Source organism: Epinephelus moara, chromosome 24 (genome assembly GCF_006386435.1).
Source record: "Epinephelus moara isolate mb chromosome 24, YSFRI_EMoa_1.0, whole genome shotgun sequence".
Lineage (NCBI taxonomy): Eukaryota > Metazoa > Chordata > Actinopteri > Perciformes > Serranidae > Epinephelus > Epinephelus moara.
In genome coordinates, this window is record NC_065529.1 from 25,896,347 (window position 1) to 25,920,421 (window position 24,075).

The 24,075-nt window shown below is 42.4% G+C and overlaps 1 protein-coding gene across 1 annotated transcript in view; it reads left to right on the forward strand.

The window, feature by feature from the left end:
* Positions 1-2,184: 2,184 nt before the first annotated feature.
* The window catches only part of grm2a (glutamate receptor, metabotropic 2a), a 40,851-nt gene continuing 18,960 nt past the window's right edge, over positions 2,185-24,075 (forward strand). The window contains exons 1-2 of the mRNA XM_050039217.1: positions 2,185-3,175; positions 19,058-19,799. Of these exons, the coding sequence (XP_049895174.1) occupies positions 19,272-19,799 (528 nt within the window). The 5' untranslated portion in view covers positions 2,185-3,175; positions 19,058-19,271. The remainder of the gene's footprint in view (positions 3,176-19,057; positions 19,800-24,075) is intronic.

Sequence of the window (24,075 nt, forward strand, 5' to 3'; positions counted from 1 at the left end):
GAGAGAGGGAGTGACATGCAGCATGGGGCCACAGGCTGGAGTCGAACCCGGGCCGCTGCGGCAACAGCCTTGTAAATGGGGCGCCTGCTCTACCACTAAGCCACCGACGCCCCCAATCCCTGTATCTTTGTGCAAGATACTGAACCCCAAAATGCTCCTGATGGCTGTTCTATCAGTGTGTGAGAGGGTGTAAATGGTTACTGAGCAAGTGGCACCATGTATGGTAGCCTTGGCTACCAGTGTGTGACAGTGTTTGTGAATGGGTAAATGTGACATGTAGTGTAAAAGAGCTCTGAGTGGAAGATTAGAAAAGCGCGATACAAGTGCAGTCCATTTACCATAAATGTTATAAAGTCAAATATCTGTATGGCCCTCAAACATTCAATATTGGTCTGGCTATTGTAGACCTGTCCAAGGTGCACAAAATTACACAATTACAAGATGCACTGTAGATTACTTACCGAAACACGTGGCATTGAACCATCTTATTAAAGGAACACTTCACCTGCACAATGACCACTTGTATATCAGTTTCTCACTTTGTGTTGATATTGAATTTGTCAGGAATTTCTTTTTTTTCTTGCATGCCTCCACAGTGAACAGGAACCTAAACCACATGAATATGCTTAATGAATTGAAGTCATTGGGGACCACATTAATCAACAGCAAAACTGTATCAACACATCCATTTACAAACTGTCACACAACTCATGCATTACAATTCAAGTCTCCTTTATCCAATCATGAACTCAGTGCTTCCCAAACACATGCATTTTTGCCAAAACATGACAATATAAATCACTACTGTCTGTAGGTAGCACACCACCAGTTCAAATGCAATGCATAGACTGTAAACTAAAGATGGACAACATGACAGCTCCTCAAAAGTGAAGCCAAAACCTCTTGATCGCCCCCTGGTGGCTGGCTGCAGTACGCGTCATAAACCCCACCTTCTCCACAATTGTAGATGGGACATGGGCCAGTCTGCAAAAATTAAGATAGTCTTGTCATTTTAGGTGGTTCTTATCACGCCGATGTATGTCCATGTTTTCTTTTTCTGTTGAGTTAGGTTTTAATTATTTTAATGCTATAAAAAGAGGGCGTGATGTCATGATTGACAGCTGCGTGTGACAAATGGTGTGCTCACAATCAATGCGGCTGCTCACAATTGCTCAGACAGGCGTTTGGGTGGGAACTATACCGAGAAGATGGCTCTGCACTCTGGCTTCATATGATGTCACCAGGACAAGATGGCAGCGGCCGTACCCGGGATATTTTTTGTACAGTCGGAGTAAGTGGAGACTCGTTGTCCATCTTTAGATACAGTCCATGGTTCGTACTGATGTGTTTTAAAATGTAAGGTTTTAGCAAAAATGCATGTGTTTGGGAAGTACTGAGCAGATTGGATAAATGAGACTTGGCTTATACTGCAGGAGTTGTTTGAGATTTTGTAAAAGGATGTTTTGCTGTTGTTGAACGTGGTTCCAGTTTAATTTGATTCATGAAGAAAGTTTGTCTTGTTTTGGATTCTCCGTTCACTGTTGAGGCATGTGAGAAAAACAAGGTTGTCTTTACAAATTCAAGGTAACACACAGTGAGTGACTGACATACAGATGCTCATTTTGCAGGTGAAGTATTCCTTTAAGACACTTTATCTGTGAAATAAGAAATAAGGCATCATCTGTCATGTTGGCCATCTAAGAACAATTAATTCGAAAATTTTACTAACGTGCCGTCCTAATTGCTTATTCTCAGACCACGGGAGAAATCAGGTTTTAAAATATCTCCAACAGTCTGTGGGTGACATTTTGCGTTGTGATTAGTCTGAGATTGGTCGCTGCGCTGCCTACAGAGGTGTGATCAGTCTGCGGGGACAGATGCCCTCACCACATGTCTGTTGCACTTTCAGTTTTAATCCTGGCACCACAACCTTTGTCCAAAGGCAAAAATGAAAATCAGCCTGGAAGAGACTCGCGATGACACACTGGGTCAACAACTGATTTAATTAATTGTGAAACCCACAGGGGTGTCGTGCGGCTTTGAAGGCGCGGAGATTATTGCCTTCCCATGATGTTAATTATTAATCTCATTACATTGCACGTGGAAAGAGATAGGAGGGGGGAGATGTCTCAACATACAAATTTAGAAGCTCGACCGTTGCGTGTCTGAAGCTGCTTTCGGCAGGAGGAGAGGAAGAGGGTCGCAGCTCACCCTCTCAGAGCGCATGTCCCCCTGCGCGCAACGCTGTGCCATCTGGGACTGACCTCACACTCTGTGTGTGCCGTGTCACAACTTGTTTGCGGATCCCAAATAAAATTTCCACCGCTGAAGATAAGCGGTCTCCAAAGAATCATTATTTTTTAACGCACCGTACCCCCCTCCTGACCGCTTGAACAAATAGGGAGTGACACTTAAAGCTTCTCCACATCCGGTCCAACAGCTTACAAACTAGAACAAAGCGTCTGAAAGAAACCTTTTGCATGAGGCTCTGCATTACATAATGTTATTTTGCGATGATACAGGCTATCTCTGGGACTGCTCGTGCGTGGAGCTCCTTTGTTCAGGTGTCAAAACCATCTGAGAGTTGATGCCCTCCCAGGTATGTGGCTCATCTGCAGCGAGATCATTTTTGGAGACGCTAGTGCCAGAAGAATTTGCAGCCTGCTCGAGTAACAGGTAGAATTTAAACTTTGTGTCTGATTGCCGGATTTACTGAGCGCTGAAGTCGACAATCTGGCATCCTATCAGGCTCATAAACGTCACTTTTTTTTCTAGAGAGATCTCTAAATTTCTATTTCTTCGCATTTGGTACTCGAGAAAGTGAAACGCCTTTTCCCGTCGCTCAGTGAAGTAGGCGTTAGATGCATTTGTTGAGGAAATGTGACTTTTGAACCTCCAGGTACCCAGGTAGGCTCGTCTCTCTGGTTTGTGTTTTTTTCCCCGTCAGCACCACGGACAGCTCCTGGCACGCGGCTCAGCTGCACGCCGTCCAAACTTCAGGCACAGACTCACTCGCCCCCTTTATTCATTCATTCATTCATTCATCCAGCTCCTCTCTAGTTCACATCCACGCTGTTCTTTTTTTTTAACTCAACACTGTTGCAAAGGATATGCGTTGGGTTTGCACGATCCATTCATCGCACGGCAGCGCTGGAAACTGAGGAACCCTGCACAGGTAAGAGATGTTGTGTGCGTGTTATAGATCTCGACTGATTTGTGCTGTGGGTGACTCGAGGTGCATTTTTATGAACTTCTACGAGCTGGCTTATAGAGAAGTAAATCTTAATTTGCTGAGGAGTTGAACTCACCTTCTATTTCTGTAGTTTAAATCCTTAAAAATCGCGTAAAAACGCACAGGATGGAGGAAATAACTGTGCGTAATTTGTCCCTTTTCTGATAATTTCATTCATTTTATTGGCATATTTACATTGCATTGTTTACCGTTTAATGCAGCCTTTATACCTCCTTTTTGTTTACCACTACATCTCAGGCTACAGCCATATACTCGCTGCACAACCCTCCACATGTGCGATGCTGCTGACAAACTACTAAACAGGCGCTGCAGCACACAACAACCGCCATATCTCCGATCTTCATTTGGCACATCACTTTGTGTGATTAAAAAAGTGTGAAACATTACTGAGAGAGTCGATTTAAAAGTCAGCAACTCAAGAATTAGTTTGCGTGCCACAGGGTGTTGGAGAGTAGAGGATAATGTGCGCAAATACGGTTCATCTTTTTGTTTGGTTTCTATTATCGGAGTCATTTCTTAATAGTTTGAGGATGCTCAGGAATTTATAGTAATCCATCGTGGTTTTCTTTTTCATCTGGAAATAAAATGATAATCCACATCAGCGCAGATTATCATCACACTTGTAAATGAGCATGAGAGCAGTGGGATGCTGCATGTGTGGCTGAGCATGGGGTGATTCTGTGTGATTCTTCGATTATCAGATCATCGGGAGTTTAGAATACATTTTTAAACACACTAGAATATAAATGAATCCCCCGAGGCGCAAATATTTAGAGGCCGTGTCGCTAATGCTGGACAAAGTCATTAAGGGAGGCAAAATGTACTGTGGATGCTTCCTCCAGTCCCAGGGGGCATGTGTGCTGCATGTTCAGCAGATAAAACACAATAGAAACCCTCTCAGAATGCACAATAATCACTTCATACAGCACAATGAAAGTATTTAATTGACCATTCCTACATTGGTTTCGAATATTTTTACACAATAGAATGAAGCATTTTATAGTACTGTAAATCCTCCTCCTGTACAACTGAGAATCTGAAATGATGTGTGAACCCAGCGCTCACAGCTGAAGATGTTGATTACGGTAAATTATTCAGGTTATGGCTGACTAAGAAGACCATGCTCTACTGCCATCAGCTGAATCCAGAAACAACAACAAAAAAAAAAAAGTAGCAGGAGGAGGTGAGGCTGTCTGACCTGTGCTCCCTCTGCAGCTCGATCCTGCATGCAGCCACCTCACCTGTTACTTTTGACTAGGACACCCATATGCGCACAGGGAGCTCTGTTAATTACTGAAGGTGCTGCATGAGCCGAGCTGAGTAGCAGCATGTTAAAGAGTTTTTGAACAAATGATGCAGAAATGACTCATTTTCTGCAAAGAGAAGCCAAAGCAGGGAAGGCTTCCTCTTGAATGTCTGATCTTTCTAGAACAGGCGAGCAAAGAGTTTTAGAGGGGCTTCATGTGGGGTTGTATTTGCTCCCAGCTACCTCTGATTAAATTCCTGCGTGAGGAATCACTGTGGTCCGATCAAAAATGGCAGCCTAATAGCTCATTCTTCCTTATGGTCATGTAGGTACTCACACACACATGTGCAGGTGAGGTACATCGGTCGGATGTTGGATGTCTGCCAGTGTAATATCACATAAAGCTCAGTCTATACTGTACACCTGGTGCCCATCACATCTGTTAAATGAAAGATTTAATGTCCCCCTGCACTGCTGTAAATGTGAGTATTTAGGTACTGATTTGTATTCTGTAAGCTGATAGCACATCTGCACTAGTGTTAATAAGACACAGTTGTGTGGCTGTTACGTGAAAGACAAAGGCAAAGTGACCATAAGAGAAAGGAAAAAACAGAAAACCACAGAAAGAGTCCTGCGCCCTGATTTTAGATGCACAGAATGAATAGAAATGTATGTTTTACCCTATGAATTTAATTTCAGATCAAACATACCACTCAGTGACACGCCACAATTTTCTGATGATGCAGTCCTGATAAAATTTATGGTTCAATCACATTAAACTCAGGAAAAAAAACATTGTATCTTCACTAGATTCCTACTCAAGTAGAAAGATTTAAGCATGGACTTACTCAAGTGAAAGCATAGAGAAGCTTCCAATTAATTAATGATGTGAGTATGACTCTCAGATTAGAAATTAACTGCTGCACTGACTGCAAATGAATCATTGCTGTTTTATATTCTTTGTGTATGTGTGAGAGGTTCCCAGGTGAGTCCTGGGTCAGCTGCATCAATTATTTCAATTGTGAGTAATGATGAACTGTTGTTGATCTCTTCTGTCTTGCAACTCTTACTGAAATAAATCCTGACTTCAGTAATACTAACGGGGGTAGCTGCACTAGAGGAAGTAGTTAATCACAGTTGCTCAATGAACAGAGGATTTTTATATCTGTGGATTAAGCACAGATGTGTGATTTCCAACTCTGTCCAAGAAATGTCCATGTTCACAAAGACTTGGCACAAACTGTCCAGAGGAATATTCCTTTTTTGGGATATTTTTTCAAACATTATCAAATATCCTGGTCCCCCTTACCTATAAAGATTTCTGCAGGCTGCTTGATAAAACTACACTTGTCACATCAGTGGAGCCCAGGCTCTCTTTACTTTTCTTGTACTGTTAAAATTGTTTTGAGTCATCAAAAGTGGCAGCTGATCTTCTGTTGATGAGAGCATTTAAACTTAGCAGCTGTGAGTGTTTTCAGACCCAACGGTAGGTGTTTTAAGCCCGGAGGAACTTTTTCATGGCTCTAAGAACCGCCCTTTATATTGTGTCTGCACTCCAAGAACAGAGTTGGCTTTCTCCCAGCACAAGAGGCACCTTATGTGATGTAAGTGTGCAGTGACCGGTAGAACACAAGCCAATGCAGCATCGGCAACCACCATTTTTAAAAACCTGTTAGCCGTGTTAACAACACATAACGTCAAAGACAAACAACAGCTCGTAACCAAAAAATAGAAAGAAAGAAAACATGAACAGTGAAGTCCAGGTGCGCACTCAGCCCAGACAAAATGTAACAAACCATTTATTTAAATGGAATCTGTGGTGCATTGTACACCTTTTTGTGTCAGGCAAGTGCACTGCTTTTTAATATGGTGAAGTCTATACATGTCGCTGCTGATTGGGTAACACCTCTGATTCACCAACCAAACAAGAAGCACGTTGCACATCGTTTCACAACGTTTTTAAGAAACACGTCAACTCAAAAACTGTAACAAAACGTTGCAGTCACCACCAGATCCAGACTGGAAATCCAATCTGTTCAGGTCCTATCTCCTACCCAGTGGTCCATCCTGACCCTAACCATTCGAGATCAATGCCTAACTCACTCTATCTTTGCACATGTGTAGAACAAATCAGGTTTGGGTACAGATTGGGCAGGGACAGGTGCACACTTTTTTTTAGATTGAACATACCCCAGGCTTTACTGTATGTCGAGCAGAAGTGATGTTGCTATACCAGCCACCTGCAGGCTTACATCACTCCAGTGTTCCTATTGGCTGTGTGAATTCAAACAAAAAAACCCTTGAAGGTTTGTAGTTCCTGGAGGAGCCCTCCAGTGGGCAGTTCCTTTAAGGGAATCCCCAGAAGTGCTTGCTTCAAAAAGGTCCAATTGATGCATTAAAGTGGGGGTTCCCGACTCTTTCTTGCTTTCAGTGCCTTGATATGTAACAATATGTCCGTGCAAGTCTGTGTCATAGGTTGTCTTTAAGGTGTGAGAAGCCCAAATTGTAGTGATTCTTCAGACACAGATTGTTTTATTAGCCGCAACAAGCAGCTCTGTAGGTCAGTTGGTTGGTGGCCAGAGTTTTTACCCTAAACTTTGGCATGGAGTTCAAGTGTGTGTAAAGGTGTGTGTTTGGGTTCATGCCAATTGGTCAAATTAACATTTGGCTAATTGGCATTTTTAATGAGCATTCTGGTGACAAGTGGTCCTTGCTGTTGGGTTTGAGAACTGCATTTCCCAAGTTTTAGTCACTGTTTCACACATGATCAACAGTAAAACCGCTCTGCACTGGCTGTGCAGTTGTTCTCCTATGGGAAGAGTCGTGGTGCCCAACTAGGTGGAAGTGCTATCCTTAGTGTGGTGCTCCTCTTGAAACGACCACACAACACTGCACTCAAAGTTCAAAGTATTTCAGTTGAGACCTTGTTTGCTGCTTTCCTTTCAATGAGCAACCAATGAGACAACAGCAGTATGTGTGATAGCCAGAAGAGAGTAGCGAAACAAACAAGTGCTGTTAAGAGATGTTTGCTCTCAGGGCTGTCTGCCATAATGCCTTTTCATGGATAGGTTTCCAACAGAGATCATGGTTTGGTTTAAATTGAAAAGATCTCTGAAAAGCCCTGAAGGCAAACTTCAACTACAAGCAAGCAGGGAAGGTAAGTGCGATGCTTGGTATTACAAGTATCTAGCCTGAATGGCAATCGCCAGGGCCTTCTTTTGAAATAAACTCTGATGCATTGTACACAAATCGGTTTTCTTTTTCTTAGAGGTTTGACCCATGCAGAATGGTCTGCGACTGCAACTGTTGTTGTTGCCTAAATGAGTTTACCTGCGATGCCCTTTGCGTTAACTATATTCTGCAGTCTACCTTGCATTGAGCGAAGAGCGAATGGTGCAGATGGCACAACAGCAATACAGTCCTGATAAAAGCTGAGGGTTAAAACTCTTAATAAACCATTTAGTTCTACTTAATCAATGTTTTAAAGAAATTCTATGGATTCCCTGGAGCTTTAAAGAATACACCTTTATGATTTTTGTCCCTCAATCAGTCAAATCAACAGAAATATTGAGGCACGACTTAAAAAATGTATGTGAGTTTAAGTGGATAGCTGAATAAAGATAAGATAATATCAGAGGAAAAGAGGGAAGAGAATATAGAGACTCTTAAATTATGGTGAAAACACCACTGTGTAATCTTGCATGGCGTTATCCCCCCAAACATATCACGACTCACTCTGAATGCAATGAAACTTTCATTTGCAAAGTCAAGAACTAATTTAAGAGAAATTGAAGCATCTATGTGCAAAAAAATCTTCAGTCTCTTATATTGTCTTTTTAGTTATATAAATGATGATTAATGATTAAAGTAACCTACCTTTACTTCCCCTTCTAATATGTATTGTCCAGAAGCAGCACTTCTGATGACCTCCAAAAAACCCAGATGTTCCAGGCCACTTTGTTTTAACAGTGTGGTGGCATGATGATGAATAATGCAAAGATACAACAAAAACCTCTGAAACAAAAGCACCATATACATCCATCACCGTGTTCTGGCCAATCATAGGCCTGGCAGTAATGATCTCGAAGAGACAAAGAGAGAGGATGAATGTTTGATGAGGGAGGAAGAATGGGGCTCCTGGGAGGCGAAGGGACCGCTGAACACATGCAAGGGATTCCCCCTTTACAGGTGGAGAGAGAGAAGATGGATAGATGGATGAGTAGGTGGGGGGGGGGGGGCAGCGTAGTCAGCTTTGAAAGATGGGACAAGCTGTTTGTAAGACAGAAGCATAAAAGCATACGTAGAACGAGGTGGATTGTATGATAATCAGGAAGTGAATATGAGGTTTGTTTTCCATTTACTGACTGTCTCAACTGATTGTGTGACAGTGAACCCTGCCAGTGATGAGGTGAGCCTCCGAATTGATTCATGTCGTCTTAATTGCTGCTTCTCAAAAATGCCGTGAAATATCCTCCACCGATATTAAAACTTCAAGGACCTCCTCGCCCTGTAATTGCTGCTTGTATGAATGACCTTATCAGAAAAGGTCAGCGGTTGTATTTTTGAAAGACGTTTCATTGTTTTTCTGATGTAACTTCAGTGGATATCATTGAACCAGTCAGTCTTTCTTCCAACATTACTTGATCTGGATTCATATAGGCTACTGGTGCTGTGCAGAGATGATTCATGTAAGATTTACTGTAAATATTTTATCTACCATCACTATATTCTTTAAATCACGCTGTCTTTTAAATTTTAACAGCCCATCAGTTGTGCTACTGCTTCAAGTAGCAATGTTTGCCACTGTTTGAATGAGTCATTATGAGTAATTTCATATTTCACAGAGGCTGAGTGAGAAAAATGTGTAAAAGATAATTTGATAAAAGATGAAAATGCATCCGGTATGACCCTTAAAAATCATACATTCAAATTATTAGTCAAATATCCCTCAGTCGACTGAGATTCCTTCAAGTCGAACTGTTTTTTTTTTTGTTTTTTTTTTGTCAGTCATCTCTCCAGTCCCCAGATTTAGCTGCAGAGTAAGCACTCCTTGCTTTCACTGGTCTTCAGCACAGGCAGCTGCTGACACAGAGTCGCAAATTTGAGAATTTGAGACTTGCTTGTCTAACACTGATAAAAGACTTGACTTGACTGTTCATGACATGAGACTTGATTTAGATTTGAGACAGTTGACTCTAAAGCACTTGAATTTAATTTTTTGTTTTTATTGATTATATGCATTTTTCTAGATGCTGAGATATTACTTTGTTTTCAACATGATTTGGTGAGTTCTAGTGCCATGTGCACAAACCTGGCAACTTAATGGAAGTGGCAGACCAGCAGAAGCTAACGTATGAGGCAGCTATCATAGAAGGGGCTAGCAAAGAATAATAAAATTTGGATTCAAGTATTACAATATAATACTTCAATCCACTACCATCATCAATAACATATGTTGTTGACAGTAGTGAAAAGAGAACTGCAGTATGCAGCTCAAAATCAGGGACATGATGCACCACAACATCCAACTTCATTACCAAACCCACAGTAAAAGTAATGTCACTTGTGACTCACATCTTACTCCCACCTCTGGAATACATGTGTGTCTTGTGAGGATGTGTAAAAACTACATTTGTTAAACAGGATTAATTGTTAAACTGATCATCAGGAAAGCAATTATTTAAAACTGGAGTTATACTTCTGCGTACACAGAGCAAGGTGTTATGGGTAACTGCAGGTTGCAGAGGATACACAAGCTGTACGGACGAGTCCAGCCTCTCAAATGTGAGGATTTCTGCTTTTCTCTAATCACCAGTTGCACTCTCTTTACATGTCCTAGTTTTGGCAAAAATGTGATCAACAGGAAAAATATCTTTAAAGGATGAGGCTGGAAGTATTCCATATTTTTCTTAGTATCAACACATCTCATAAAAAGACCAAAATCAACACATCAGTAGTCTCCGACTTCTCTACCCCGTCTGTGACTCTCAGCACCCAGCCTATTCATTCTTACTGAAGATGTAAAAATCTTTAAAGAAGAGTCTCTCACAAGTATACGCTCTTTAAAAAAAGGGTTAAAGGTCCCTTCCAATGAAAATCAAGATTTTAATCTTGTTAACAAGTCCATACAGTATGATGTTTTTATTTTGCTGTAAGTCATATCAGAAGTGACATAAACAGTCAATGTCATGACTGAGCAATGCTTGCCTGTTCAAGCTGGAATTACACGTCGTTATTCCACCTCACCAGTCTTTATAAAGGTTACGATTGCAGCAGAAGGGGGGACAGAGTTGTCTCAATTTAATGTCTGCAGCAGAGATAGTAAGTGCAGCGAATCAACGACTGTGTAAAAGGAACAGCCTGCAGGACGGGACCATGGATGGGACGGGTGTGAGTTATGTGTGCCACCCACAGCCGGGGGACTAAACAAGCAGATAGCAGGCGTTAGCAGCTAACTCAAAGAAGAAGAATAGCAGCTGCAAATGGTCTGCAATTGGGAGAACAAGCAGAGGATGAGATCAGCCACCATTTAACTGTAACTGTAAATTTTTGTTACTGCCGCACTGAACACCAGCATGCTGTCTAAAATCACACACTGGGGCGGCAGACAGTCAGTCAGACAGTCTCAAGAACGCCAGCTTCCTGGCTGGGTTTGTTAAGTCACAACCCTAAGGAACCAATCCTGTCAATGTGCTGGGTGGGGCTTTCAATAATGCTATTGCTAAACGAGGAGAAGCCTACTTATCACATTTAACAAGTTTAGTTTCACTTTTACTTTTACTTGTCAGAGCTGGTGATCAAAAACAAGGTTTATCTAATGTTAGCGACAAATTATTAGCTGTTTGATGATACAGCCTGGCTGAAGGCGTATGGTATCTATTACTGTTTACTAGCAGAGTATTGTGTATTTGATCAGCAGAGTAAAGGTAAGCAGGTATGCTTGAGCTGCAGGCGCTTGCCAGTGGAGGTGGGATTAAAAAGCGCCGGTTTCCAAAGCGCTGTCAGTCACAAAGGGGTTCAGCCTTTTAGACAGTTCCTCCATTCACTAAAGTCATTATCAGAAACTAAAGACATAACTAACACCATTGAACCAATTCCTCCAATCATCATGCATACACCGAGTGTCCTCTCCTGCCTACCGCTCCATTAGGTCCCAAGGAAGCTGAGCCTCCCTGGAAGTGACGATTTTATTTATCCAATGACCGTCTCGCTTTGCTGCATGAAAAAAACCTGCTCAGTGCTGTCTCATAGGAATGCTTGGAGGCTCCGCGTCCACCGTGCTGACACGAGAATGTATGAGAGGGAGGTCGCGTTTGAAAACTGGTGATAAACAGCTGACGTTTGAACATCATAGTCATGATGTTAAATGCATCCTAGCACACGTTTAATGCAATGTAAATTCTTATTTTTAATGTAAATTCAATAGTGCATATTTTACCATTTCTTCTATGAAATCTTAGGGGAAGTTAAGCCTCCCTTGTTGTCTCAGAGGCCAGTTTTTAGGATTGGAGGACATTTTGGGCACTTTTTGATAAACAAGCTGATGCTTCTTTTGCACTCTGGCACCTTATTTACATTCAAAGTGGAAAATAAATAAATGAATAAGTAAAAAATCCCAGTGTGAATGAATTTATTATCATTTTGAATTTGAGAATGTGCGGCAGGGCCATGTAGGTGGGTATCATTGGTTCAAAGTTACATCTAAGCCATTGCATAAGGGGATGTTCTTATGAAAAAAATGTTCTAAATATAATTTTGATGAACAGAGATGAGTTTTTAGAGGTTTAATCAACGCCTGGTGGAACATTAGGTAATTCATATGACAGCTTTTTAATCAAAGATTAAACAAAGACAGGAGTGAATAGTGCACTTGCTGGAGAGTATTTCTAACTGTGGATTAATGTATGCACATTTTGGTGCTCTGTGAGTATTTACAGCAACAGGACAGTGTACGTGGAATCAACTCAAAATAGACGGCGTGCGTGTTCATGGTAATGAGCGAAAAATGTCACCCAGTGCAACAGTGTGGCTTGATGAGTAGTTTTTTATAACAATGGCAGCCTTTAATGCAGAGGAATAAACAATGTAAGCCATACAGAGTAAATACTTGTTAGTGCGATGAATTCATTGTTGGTTTTGGTCTTGTCCTGGGATTTGTTGACAGTAAGAAAAACACAGAATACCACCAGTCTTATCCTTTCATATGTGTCAGGAAATTCAATCAAGTATCAAATATTCAATTGCACACTATCCCAGACTTTCATTTGTCACAGGTGCTTCCAGGATTTGAGCTTTGTGCATTGTTTGTGCTCAGTAATATGAATGTGTGTGCGTGTGTGCACACTCGAGTCGTCTTTCCCATTAGCAGACCATTTTCAGTCTTCCCCCACACAGGGCCATTCTCTTTGTCAGCTGGAAATGTGATTTTAGGGAAGCCTGACTCCCATTACCTTTGCTTCCTCTTAGCCAGCCTCCAAGTCATTCCACTGGGGATCTCCAACCTGCTCATCCAGGCCCAGGGCTGCATATACAGTAGATGACCTCCACTCTTCAACACAAGCTAGTGCCTGGGGGGATATTACCATATTAATGCTGCACTCCACTCCTGGGGCAAATGAGTGTCATAAAAAAATCAGCCTGGATAGCATCTTTCTCAAACCCCACCCTTATACCTCTTTTCACTGCTGCCCACACTCCTCTTTTTCTTCCCTTTTTTCACTGCCCTCTCACATCTGCTATCTTTTTTTGTGTTTTTTTTATTTCGCCCCCCTCTCACTCCTCCCATTCCTTCACACAGTCTGGTTTGAAGTGTGTAAGAGGCTGGCAGGCTTTATGCTCTTGAATTAAAAAGGCCATCTGGTGAAGAGGGAAACAGAGATGGCTGCATAGGAGGAGAGAGGAAAAATGAGAGGCATAGTTTTTCTTTGAAGTTAGCGTGTAGACGGAATTCTGGGTGGGATATTACATCTAAAGTGTAAATACTGCTCGTAGCATCTGTCATTTACACAGAGTATCTTACGCATTATGTTCATGGACTATATGAGCTGGAAACAGTGTTTCTCAACAGCTATCTAACGTTATGTCAAGAATCATCATGGGTTTATACAAAGTTTATACTTTTATGAACAGATTCCACGATTGAAATATTGATACCATTCTCCTGTCTGTGCAGAATGTAAATGGACTGCACTTGGAAAGCACCTTCCTAGTCTTCTGACCACTCACAGCGCTTTTAAACACACACATTCACACACTGGTGGCTGAGGCTACTATGCACGGTGCCAACTGCTACTCAGTCACCACTGAGCTCTCACACACTGATGGAACCAATTCGGGGTTCAGTATCTTGCCCAAGGACACTTAAGCATGTGGACTGGAGGAGCCTTGGATCACATCTCTGATCTTCTGATTTGTCGACTACCCGCTCAACCTTTGAGCCACAGTCGCAGTTGTATGAAGATATGGTCAGCAGCTGGTTAGCTTAGCTTAGCATTAAGACTGGAAACAGGAGTGCTCTGTCCAAAAAAAAAATCTATTATAATTATTTTTTTGTTTTATCCCACAACTGAAATGTTAACTTGGGTAATGTGTGTTAATATTTTCTTGGCTGGGAGCAGGACTCAAAGAAGTGACTGACATATTCACCCCTATAAAATCACAACATGTGTTTTTGAATCAAGATTTAGGTGGTAATTAACCAAACTGGCGGTTTTCCGGGACTTGGTGTTTCACCTGGGGGCAGCGCCTTATGTCCTACAGAATGTTGTGTGTGTCTGATGTGCACTGGGCTCGCACTGGGTCATCCCCAAGTGGCAACCTTCGGGGCTGAAAAATGAAACCAATGCAAAAGTGCCAAAAACTGCAGTTCCTCTAATGGCCACTTGAGGCTGACTCCAGAAGTGAGTCAGTCCCCATAGACCCCAATGTTAAAAGCCCAACTTTACAGCAGAAAAAAATATGGTTTTGGCCTCTATAGACACTTTTAACATTTATGACAACTGTACGGGGCCTAATGTTTTTTTATAACTTACCCATTAATACTTTGTTAAGGCTTAAAGTTCCGCAAATTTAAGGAAGGTGCAGCTCAAGTGACAGGCTGTCTGCGAGGCGTCATTACTGTCTATGAGCCAGATCCACCCCTTGCTCCTCCACAGCTCCACCCTCTCGGCCAAATACGGTCACTTCCGGCTCCAAAACAACAATATGGTTCAGCCGAAATGCCAAATTCGAGGCTTGTAAGTGAGAGTCCACATATCAATGGATGATGTCATGGAGGCTACATCCATTATTTTATACAGTCTGTGGTTGTCTTGGCACTTTTTGGATAACCTAGCAAAAGTAACCTAAACAGTTGTTTATTTACCTAATCTTTGCCTGGACGCCAGTATTAAACCTACAGGAGACCTCATGCCTATCTGTTACTTCAAACAGAGATTCATTTTCATTTTTTTGTGATGACTGTTTTACAAAGAAACATTTAGATTTTTGCTTCCTGTACTGCTGACACTGCTGCAACTGTGAGTAGACTTCCTGGCAGATTTTCAAATGACTTTTAAATTGATCATCATAATCTTAAACTGAAAAATATGCACAACTAAATAGTGCTCAAATACATTGTCTTTTAGATGGACTAAATTATGTCCAACAACAAAAATCTACTCAGATAGAGGGTCTGTAGTCTGATATTAATGAAGGACTTTGCATCAGGTTTACAAGACTGCCAAATACCATGTACATATGTGAAGAAAGTTATAGGAAAACATGAATACTATATTCTGTGTGCCTTCATACTTGTCATGCATCAAATAAACTGATCCCATACTTTATGCGTGTATTATTCAGTCTAATTTGCCTTATTCTCCAAGGTTTAGAGAAAAAAACAGCCCATACTTTGCCACTCAGTCATTATTTGTACAAATTTGGAGCATAGCCCGCCAAAGCGTGCACTGCAACGTCCTGTAAAACCACACCCATACAGGTGAAATGTTCAGTCTTTAGGGGGTTGCGGCTGTTTCCTCCTGTTTCCTGTGTGGGATAGTGAAGGTAAACCTCTACATATAAAATGTTTTTGCCTAAATAACTAAAGAAGCATTATTCATAAAGCTGAAGCAAATTGAGATATGGAGATCACCAGCCTTCACTGCTCATGACTTTGCAATGACGTTATCATATTTAAAGGTCGTCCGAGAGGAATGTGTATGCTGTCATAATAGTTTGGATATTGGAGTGTAGTGAACAAAGACAAAGAGAGAGAAATAGAGTCCACTGGTGAGATGGAGGTCTCCTGTGGGACTGCAGGATCGGGAAGGAGACTGACAACGTGTCAGCCAGAAATCCTTTTGTCACCATTCTCTCTCGAGGCTGCGCTTAAGTGCTTTACCAGTGTTATTGCTGACATTTGTTCCACTGCAGAATTATATTCAAAATAAACACATTTAGTCAGCCGACAGCCCAGACTTGTTGTTTCTCTCGCCATTTGGGCATTTGCGGCTTGTGCGGGAATGTTTCACAAGCTGCACTCACGAAACATTAAAACCTCCTTGTACACAGTTGTAATCCTTCACTTTTCTGCAGTTGCCTTTGTAAGCGAGGGAAGCAGTAGTGACTTGGCCCGTATGTGCCAGCTGTTGCAATGGAGTTTCACTTGTTGGCAAGATGCTGAGGGAGCAAACGTAAGGTCTGATATCCACACACTTATTCTGTGCGAAGGAAAAAGGAGCTTTTATGTTTCACTGGCTGTTCATCAAATGTAATGCAACATGTCACATCTTATTTCTTATTAAACGACTGCAGTGTTTGCACCAGAAGCACCTCGAAGGCAGGAGTTTTATTTTTTTCTTTTATCAAACCACTACTGGATGAGTAAGAATACAGATGAATCAAGTGAGAATAATGTGTATCTAAAGACAGGAGTTGTTTGAAACTGAGCTTGTATCACTCAGTTATTGTTCTGTGTCTGGGATGTGTTTGTGGCAGCACACAAAAAACGGCTCTGACTGGAGTGAGATCAGTTTGGTCAGGTTTCCCAGTTCTCCCACAGGACCAAGCATCATGCATGGTCAGACTGGCCCACTTGTCCTGGTCTGTCTTCCACTTCCTCTTCACCCTCTCCATCTACTGGCAAGTTTCCATGGAAACAAGAGGGAGAGGGAGTGGATAAAGAGAGAAAGACAAGAGGAAGAGACACAGAGAAAAACCCCAAAGACCGTGGTCTGCAGTCTGACTCCTGTTGAGAGCTATACGTTGCTTTAATAGGTATAAGTCAGTACTTTGAAACAGAAAGAAAGAAAAATGAGTATTAATATCCGCCTTCTCCGGTTTCATAATCTCTCATCAATACAGTTAATTACTGCTTGTCAGCCTGCTTGACTTGTTGAAACAGTGGATATGAGACAGATCACTCTGGCTCAATAATTTACTCCAATAAACTTCTCCCACACTCAACACTCTGCCTAATTAAGCCTCTGGGATTTGTGGGGACTGACACCAGGCCTGAACAATAACCCTGCGTCTCATCTGTTGAAAATCCATACATGAACCACATCAGAGTGCAGTGGCACATTAAATCGGGACGTGGCTCTGCACAGTATTGATGCTAGATTCATGATAAATTGGAGTAACTGGAAAATTTTTATTCACTACACTGGCCTATAATTTACCTATTTCAGGCAACGGACGTTTATATAGTAGAAGTAACATAAATAAACACAATTAATGAAAACTGATTTGGATTAGGGGTTTTTATGTGCACTGTTTGTAAATGCTCGCCAGCCAGCGAAAATTAAAGTAAAAGCCAACCCCACATTCACTTTCATGTTGCTTTATTTGCATTTTTCCTGCACTGTTTCTCTTGGATGCCGCCTGCTTACGCCCTTCGTCACTCTGCCTATGTGAGCAGCACGTGACAGCTAACTTTGCTGAACTGCTGCAGCTCACACGTGTGCAGTGTTCACACAGACAACGTTGCTGCTGTGGCACTGCCTGCTGCTATGATTACTGTATTTCCACAATTAAAAGCCAGTACTCTACTTATTTATGGAGCTGTCCAAGCCACTGCATTTTCAACAACAAAATACCATTTTCATTGTCTTAGAGACTCCAGATGTTCCGCAACCGAGCCGTGCCTGAGCAGTGCTGCTGCACTAATCTGGTAACACAGCGTTTGGGAAAAATACCCCAAAACCCAAGAGGTTCAGCAACCCACATGCACTCCTCACGCAGGCAGTGTGACCTGGGCGGTAATGATCCGACACCTGGCCGCTTCCTTTTTATTAAGCTCTGACCTCACCGAACACTGTGGAAGAACACACCCAAAACGTTCTGAGCACAGAAAATAAGAAAATACAGAGGCAGAGTCTCTGCCGATAAATACCCTGCCACACACTGAGCGTGGATCATAAGTGATGATTGAGATGGATTACCTCTGCATAGTATATCTTTAAAGTAATCTACACTATTGCTGTCATCCCTGCAGAATAGATCCACTTCTTCCCAAAGCATTACCTGGGGTCAGCTGTGTTTTGCAGTAACTTGGTAGCATAGTCATTTCGCTTGTTTCATCTTTCTTTCAGCTCCAGGGAATCCTCTGACCTGGCAGATCAATTGTGTATTAGTATTAGTTTAACTGAACACAATCATTAAATGCCTTTACAATTCAAGGACGGGGCTTAGCTCTAAAATTGAAGTTGCAGTGTTTGTCCAAGAATACCGAAACCCCCATTTGTCTCAGTGTTAGTCGCATTTGTTTCACTAACGTTTTTTTTTTTTGGCTGGGAATGAGAAATGCTCACATTAGCTGCATCTTGCTTTGTATTGAAAATAAATAATGTACCACGTTAGAACAAATGATTATGTTTATGTAGCTCGGGATAAAATCACACTAATTCAATCTGCTGACAACAAAATGAATTTATATTCTTGCAATAGATTTCAATACTTTATCTCCTTTTATTTGTGTGTGGATTTTGCTTTTATTGCGCACAAATCTTGTGACTGTGTGAGTAGTTGATGTGATTTGACAAACAATCCTCGGAGACATGATTTGTTACCACCGCAGATTTTCAGTGTACAGAAGCATGTGCACATTTGATTATAAAAGTGTTGTACAATCATCTGCCTTAGAAGGGAAGTAGGTGAGGTCAGACAGACAATGAAACAGCAGGAGAGAAGGGGGCTTCATACTAAAGAACACACACTATAAATGAAGGCTTGACCGCGTGCTGCTTGATAACATAAGAAAACCATTTGGAGGATGCTCATGCTGTCCTCAGTGAACTCTGCTTTGATGGTGACCTCTGTCCTCGAGACCCATTTTGCTGATTAGTTTACGCCTGTTGTGTAGTAGCACAAATGGCCCGTCTTTACTTTTTTCTGTCCCGCATACCACATCCATCATCAATAAGCATCAAAGGATACAAATATTTACTCGCTTGTTCAGATGATGTCAAATATTCCTTGGGACGAGTCCGTCCCTGGCAGACACGATGTGTGCGAGACAAAGGGACCATTGTACTCCAGCTCAAAGGCTGTGACTGACTTTCTCTCTGTTTGATCTGCAGGCTGTAATCTACAAAAACACCCTGAAGAAGAGAAGGACGAAGAGGATGGGGCTGATGCTGTAAATGGCCTCTGTCAGAATAAAAACACTGGTGCTTTGAGATCTGGTGCTGCTGCGCCTCACTGTTCTTTTCTACAGAGCCGCCGTCATCAAAAGCCGACCGAACGCTGACCAGACACCACAGGCAGGACGTTGACCTTGTTTTGCCCAGGGATATGTCATTGGGGAAATCCCCGGTGTTGGGGGTGCGCCCTGTGCCCCGACCCCTCTGGCTGTCCCACCTCAGCCTGCTGTGCTTATGTGTGTCTCTCTTTGCCCAGGCTCCCCAGGGTTTGCCTGTGGTAGGTTATAACACTGACTCCAAGAGGGAGATCACACTGGACGGAGATTTGATGATTGGCGGCCTGTTCCCTGTGCACCAGAAGGGTGAGGGAGCAGAGGACTGTGGGAAGATCAATGCTCAGAGAGGGATCCAGAGACTGGAGGCCATGCTGCTGGCACTAGATGAAATCAACAAGGATGAGCGCATCCTGCCTGGGATCAGACTGGGCGCTCATATACTGGACACTTGCTCTAAGGACACCTACGCTCTGGAGCAGTCTCTGGAGTTTGTCAGGGCCTCCCTCACCAAAGTGGATGACAGCGAGTACACATGCCCCGACGGCTCCTACGCCATCCATGATGACGTCCCCCTGGCAATCTCTGGGGTCATAGGAGGCTCTTACAGTGATGTCTCCATTCAGGTAGGATCTAATGAAAACACTCCAGCTGAGTGGGCAGGCTCTCTACATGGTATCTGCAGTAGAATAATTAAGTTTGCTGTTGAGGATCATCCTTGTTTTATGCCATGAAATGAGTTGGTCAAAAGCTACATTAATTTTGTCAGACAGTGCAATTACAATTACAGCAGCTGCTGCATGCTAGAGAGAAGGAGACAGAGAGAGAGAGAGAGGAGGGAGTACAAGAAAGATTTTGATGGATGGTCACATAACTGTCCATTTAGACTTAAGTACCATGTGCAATTACCCCTTGCGAGATGTTAACACAGGGACTTAATGAGTATCAGTTCCGCAAGGAGGATTTGTTTACCTGTACGCCCATATGCCTGGCTGATCTAATTTAGAAGATCTCTGTCTCTTTCCCGGTAATTCACACTTCGGCAGCGATCCTGTCAGAGGCAGACATGCTACAGATGTTGTGCTCGGGACGGGCTGACAGGATGACTAGTGACGGCATGATTACTCTCAGCAGCAGCGCTCCTTTCGGCTCACTCAAGCTGATGCGATGAAAGCTCCGCTAATTGGGTCTCCAAATCTTCAGCTGTGATATGGCTGCCACATCAGTGTAATTTCAAGGCATTGTGGGAAGAGATGGTGTGTCACGTGGAACTGAGATTGGTAAATATCCCACAAATATACATGCCTTAAAGCATTAACTTAAACTCATCATCCTGGCTCAGTCAGCCAGAGCGCCGTGCCTCTGCTGTCTCGGCTGAAGAGTATGGTTCACCTCACTCGAGATGTGCCGCCTCATGTTCCAGATATCTGCTTGTTTCGAGACAGCAGCGCACTTCTGCCCATCCAGAAATAATAATTGGCTTTAGATCATTGATAAACCATAGATGCTGTAGGAAGCCCTGCCACTGGCAGTCTGCTGTTAGTAGCTTTCCCCAGTGGGTGCTTGAGGACAATGGACTGGTGGTGGCATCCTTCCATACTTTTTAGTCATCATTTGTAGAAAACAGTGGCCAGCAGACATGTCAGAGCTGATATGCCAACAATAAATTAATCACACTGAATCGCTGCTTCAGTGTCTATCTGCTGCCACACAAATGGTTCCTCAAGTGGGCACTTGAAAACCCTGCTTACATTATGAAGACAAGTTTAAAGCAGTGTGTTGAAAATAATATGAAGTATCTGCTTTATTTTGAATAAGTAAACACTACTATTAAAAATTTGTTTGGTTTAATGTTCCTTGATCGCAGTGGAGCTCTGCCAGCATCTCTGTTTTCCTGTAGTTCTGAACAAATGTTTTGGTCTCCTTGCTGACAAAACACAATGCCAAACATACAGTACAGTGCAATGATACATTATACAGGGAGAGGGCTCCTGGGAAATGATGTAAGAGGAGGATTCAGAGCACCTATATTGGGATTCCTGGTGAAAAGGCCAGTTTGGAAATAAAGGATTTGATAAACGAGCTGTAATTTTAGTGAAGTCCTGCATCTGGGGCTCCTCAGAGAGTGCCCTTGTCTTGTGGTAATTTATGGATGTACTATTACAAGCCTGAGGTCTGAGGTCTGCCCTAGCTTCTCACTGAATCTTCCTCATCAGTAGGAGTGCACCACAGGACACAGTTCCTTTTCTTGCCATGAATAATCCCCTGTATTGTAATGTGGTGCAGTTATGAGGTGTGCTAGCTCCTGCTCCTGCTCCTTCTCTTTGCTGGGTGGTGAGCATCTAATCATGGAAGACAACGACACTCTTAGTCTCCCCAACTGTAAATTTGCTCACACCTTATTTTGTTGGGTTTTTTTTTTTTCAAATCACTTTCTAGCTTTTTAACATGTATTATTTTCTTGCAACTTGCTTCATCATCTTCCTGGTGTTGTGCAGATTTGCTGTGTAAGATGTGAAATTGAGATTTGAAAACAAGCCAAGGTGTATCTGTATTTTCGGGGTCAATGCTATTACACAAAGATATACATTTTGGCCATGTGAACATGTGGCATTTCTCTGCAGTTGCTAGTTCTTGCTCTGCAGATACCATCTCTACATAATGTATTTGTCCTTTGTAGCTGCCTGGTTTGTGCATAATCTACAGCCAGCCAGACCTTTGAATGAACCAGCCTGGCTGTGTAAAAGGCGACCGTGCATGCCCTTCTGTGTGAGCGTCAGGCGCTTAATACAGACGTGTGTATTTCACCCCAAAGGCAAGGCAGTTACAGGACCACTAATAATGTTAGTTTAAAGGCCCTTATTGCCATGGCGACATGGTGGAACATGGTGAACTGACAGGTGGTGAGAACGCTGAGTGCTGTCTAAATCTGTCACAATGAAGGAGCGTGTTGCTGTGTTGCTGGTGTTGTGGTGTGACAATCGCAGATATGGGGGCGGATCTGGCTGCAGGCCTAGCCATGCTGGCGTTACATGGGCACAGATTGAGTTAAGTGTGGAGGCGAAGTTCTATGACGCTCTCGCTAGCTAGGTCCTGTACTCCCCATCTGTGGATGCTGCCGGACTTGTCTGGTGGTTTGGCAGAGGTGTGCCTGTGCACAGCGGATGTAGAGGGATCGAATGAGAGATGATCATATTTCACAGAAACACTGAGACAGTGACGGGCAGATACAATCATGGGGGGAAATTGAGATGGAGTGAGTCACGAACCATTTGACAATCAAAGCCTGTATCTTAAACAGTCACAGGGAAGTCTGTGATGCCATCTGGACAGTTTGAATGAATCTACTTGTGGAAATATTCATGTGATTGTAGTGTTTAGGCTTCCCCGTGGTCCATTTAAACAGCAGGTTATCAGTGCAAGAAGAGAAATGACCTTGTGATGACATGTTCAGTATGTTCAGCATTTTTATTCATGTGTGAGGAGCTGCCGCAGTGACAAGGGACATGTTTACTTACAGCACAAGATATTCAGTAGTATTGTTGCACACTGAAAGCAAGCATTAAAGATAAATTTCACCCTCAAATCACAAACATATTTTTCCTCTTACCTGTAGTGCTATTTATCAATCTAGATTATTTTGGTGTGAGTTGCAGAGTGTTGGAGATATCAGCTGTAGAGATGTCTGCCTTCTCTCAAATATAATGGAACAAGATGGCACTCAGCTTGTGGTGCTCAAAGTGGCAAAAAAAACAAAACAAGAAAAACTAAACTGCAATGTCTGCCCACAACCCATTCTCACTCCCAAGTTGTCAAATACTGCCGAATTGTCAAGCCCCTTGGTGTGGCCGAGGGCACCATTAAGTGAATCTATGCGACACACAGCTGAAACACTTTGTAACATGTGGTTAATGTTGTCAAACGGTTGTGGTTTGGTTAAGGCAACACATGTATTCGGTTAGGTTTAGAAAAGAGATCATGTTTTGGGTTAGAATAAGTACATTTGTTAAATAAAACGTGAGTACAACATGTGAGTGACATCAGCTTGTTACGACCGTGTGTAAATTGCATAAGGTTACGTTAAAACAAAATTGGCTTTTGGTTTCACATGAGACACCAACTGTGGTCTCCTGGATCAAAGTCCAGTTTTGTTTGACACATACGCCACCCCTCTCTCCCACCCTTTGTGGACTTTCTTGCTCTTTATACTACATCAGTTGCCCTCAACATCAAATATTGCCATGAATGGGTTTACATTTGAGTTGAATCCTGGTGCGTCTCATAAATATGTGTGCTTTTTGTGTGACAAAGCATCAGCATTTGACGAAGTGGGAATAAGAACTGCCTGGAAATGATGACCCGGTTACTCAAGATAACCCACTACCCTTGTTGTGAGCAGTTTCATGTTGGAACTATTTAATTTCTTCTGAACTAGGCCTACAACCACCAACTGTATCACCGCACCAAAGGAAATGTGCATCTACTCATGGACAGAAGGGTCATGTTTGTGATGTGCAAGATGTAAAAATGAATGCTGTATTCCTTGGCTGAGCTGTAGCGTTAGCTAGCTCAGTGGTGCTAGGTGAGCTAGCAGTAGATGCATGCTTCTTTCTGCACGGTGATATCATTGGGGGCTGTCTGGTGGAAAGAAAATAGTTCCTAAATGAAACTGCTTGCAGCAAGATCTGTGGATCATCTTGGTTGATATTTCTGGAAAGCGACATTGCTGTTGAGATTTTTAAATGTATTTTTGGTGCTTTGAGCACCACAAGCTGAGTGCCATTTAGCTCCATTATATCAGAGTGAAAGGCAACATCTCTACAGCTGATATCTCCGACACCCAGCAACTCACACCAAAACAATCTAGACTGATAAATAGCACAGGTAAGAAGAAAATATGTG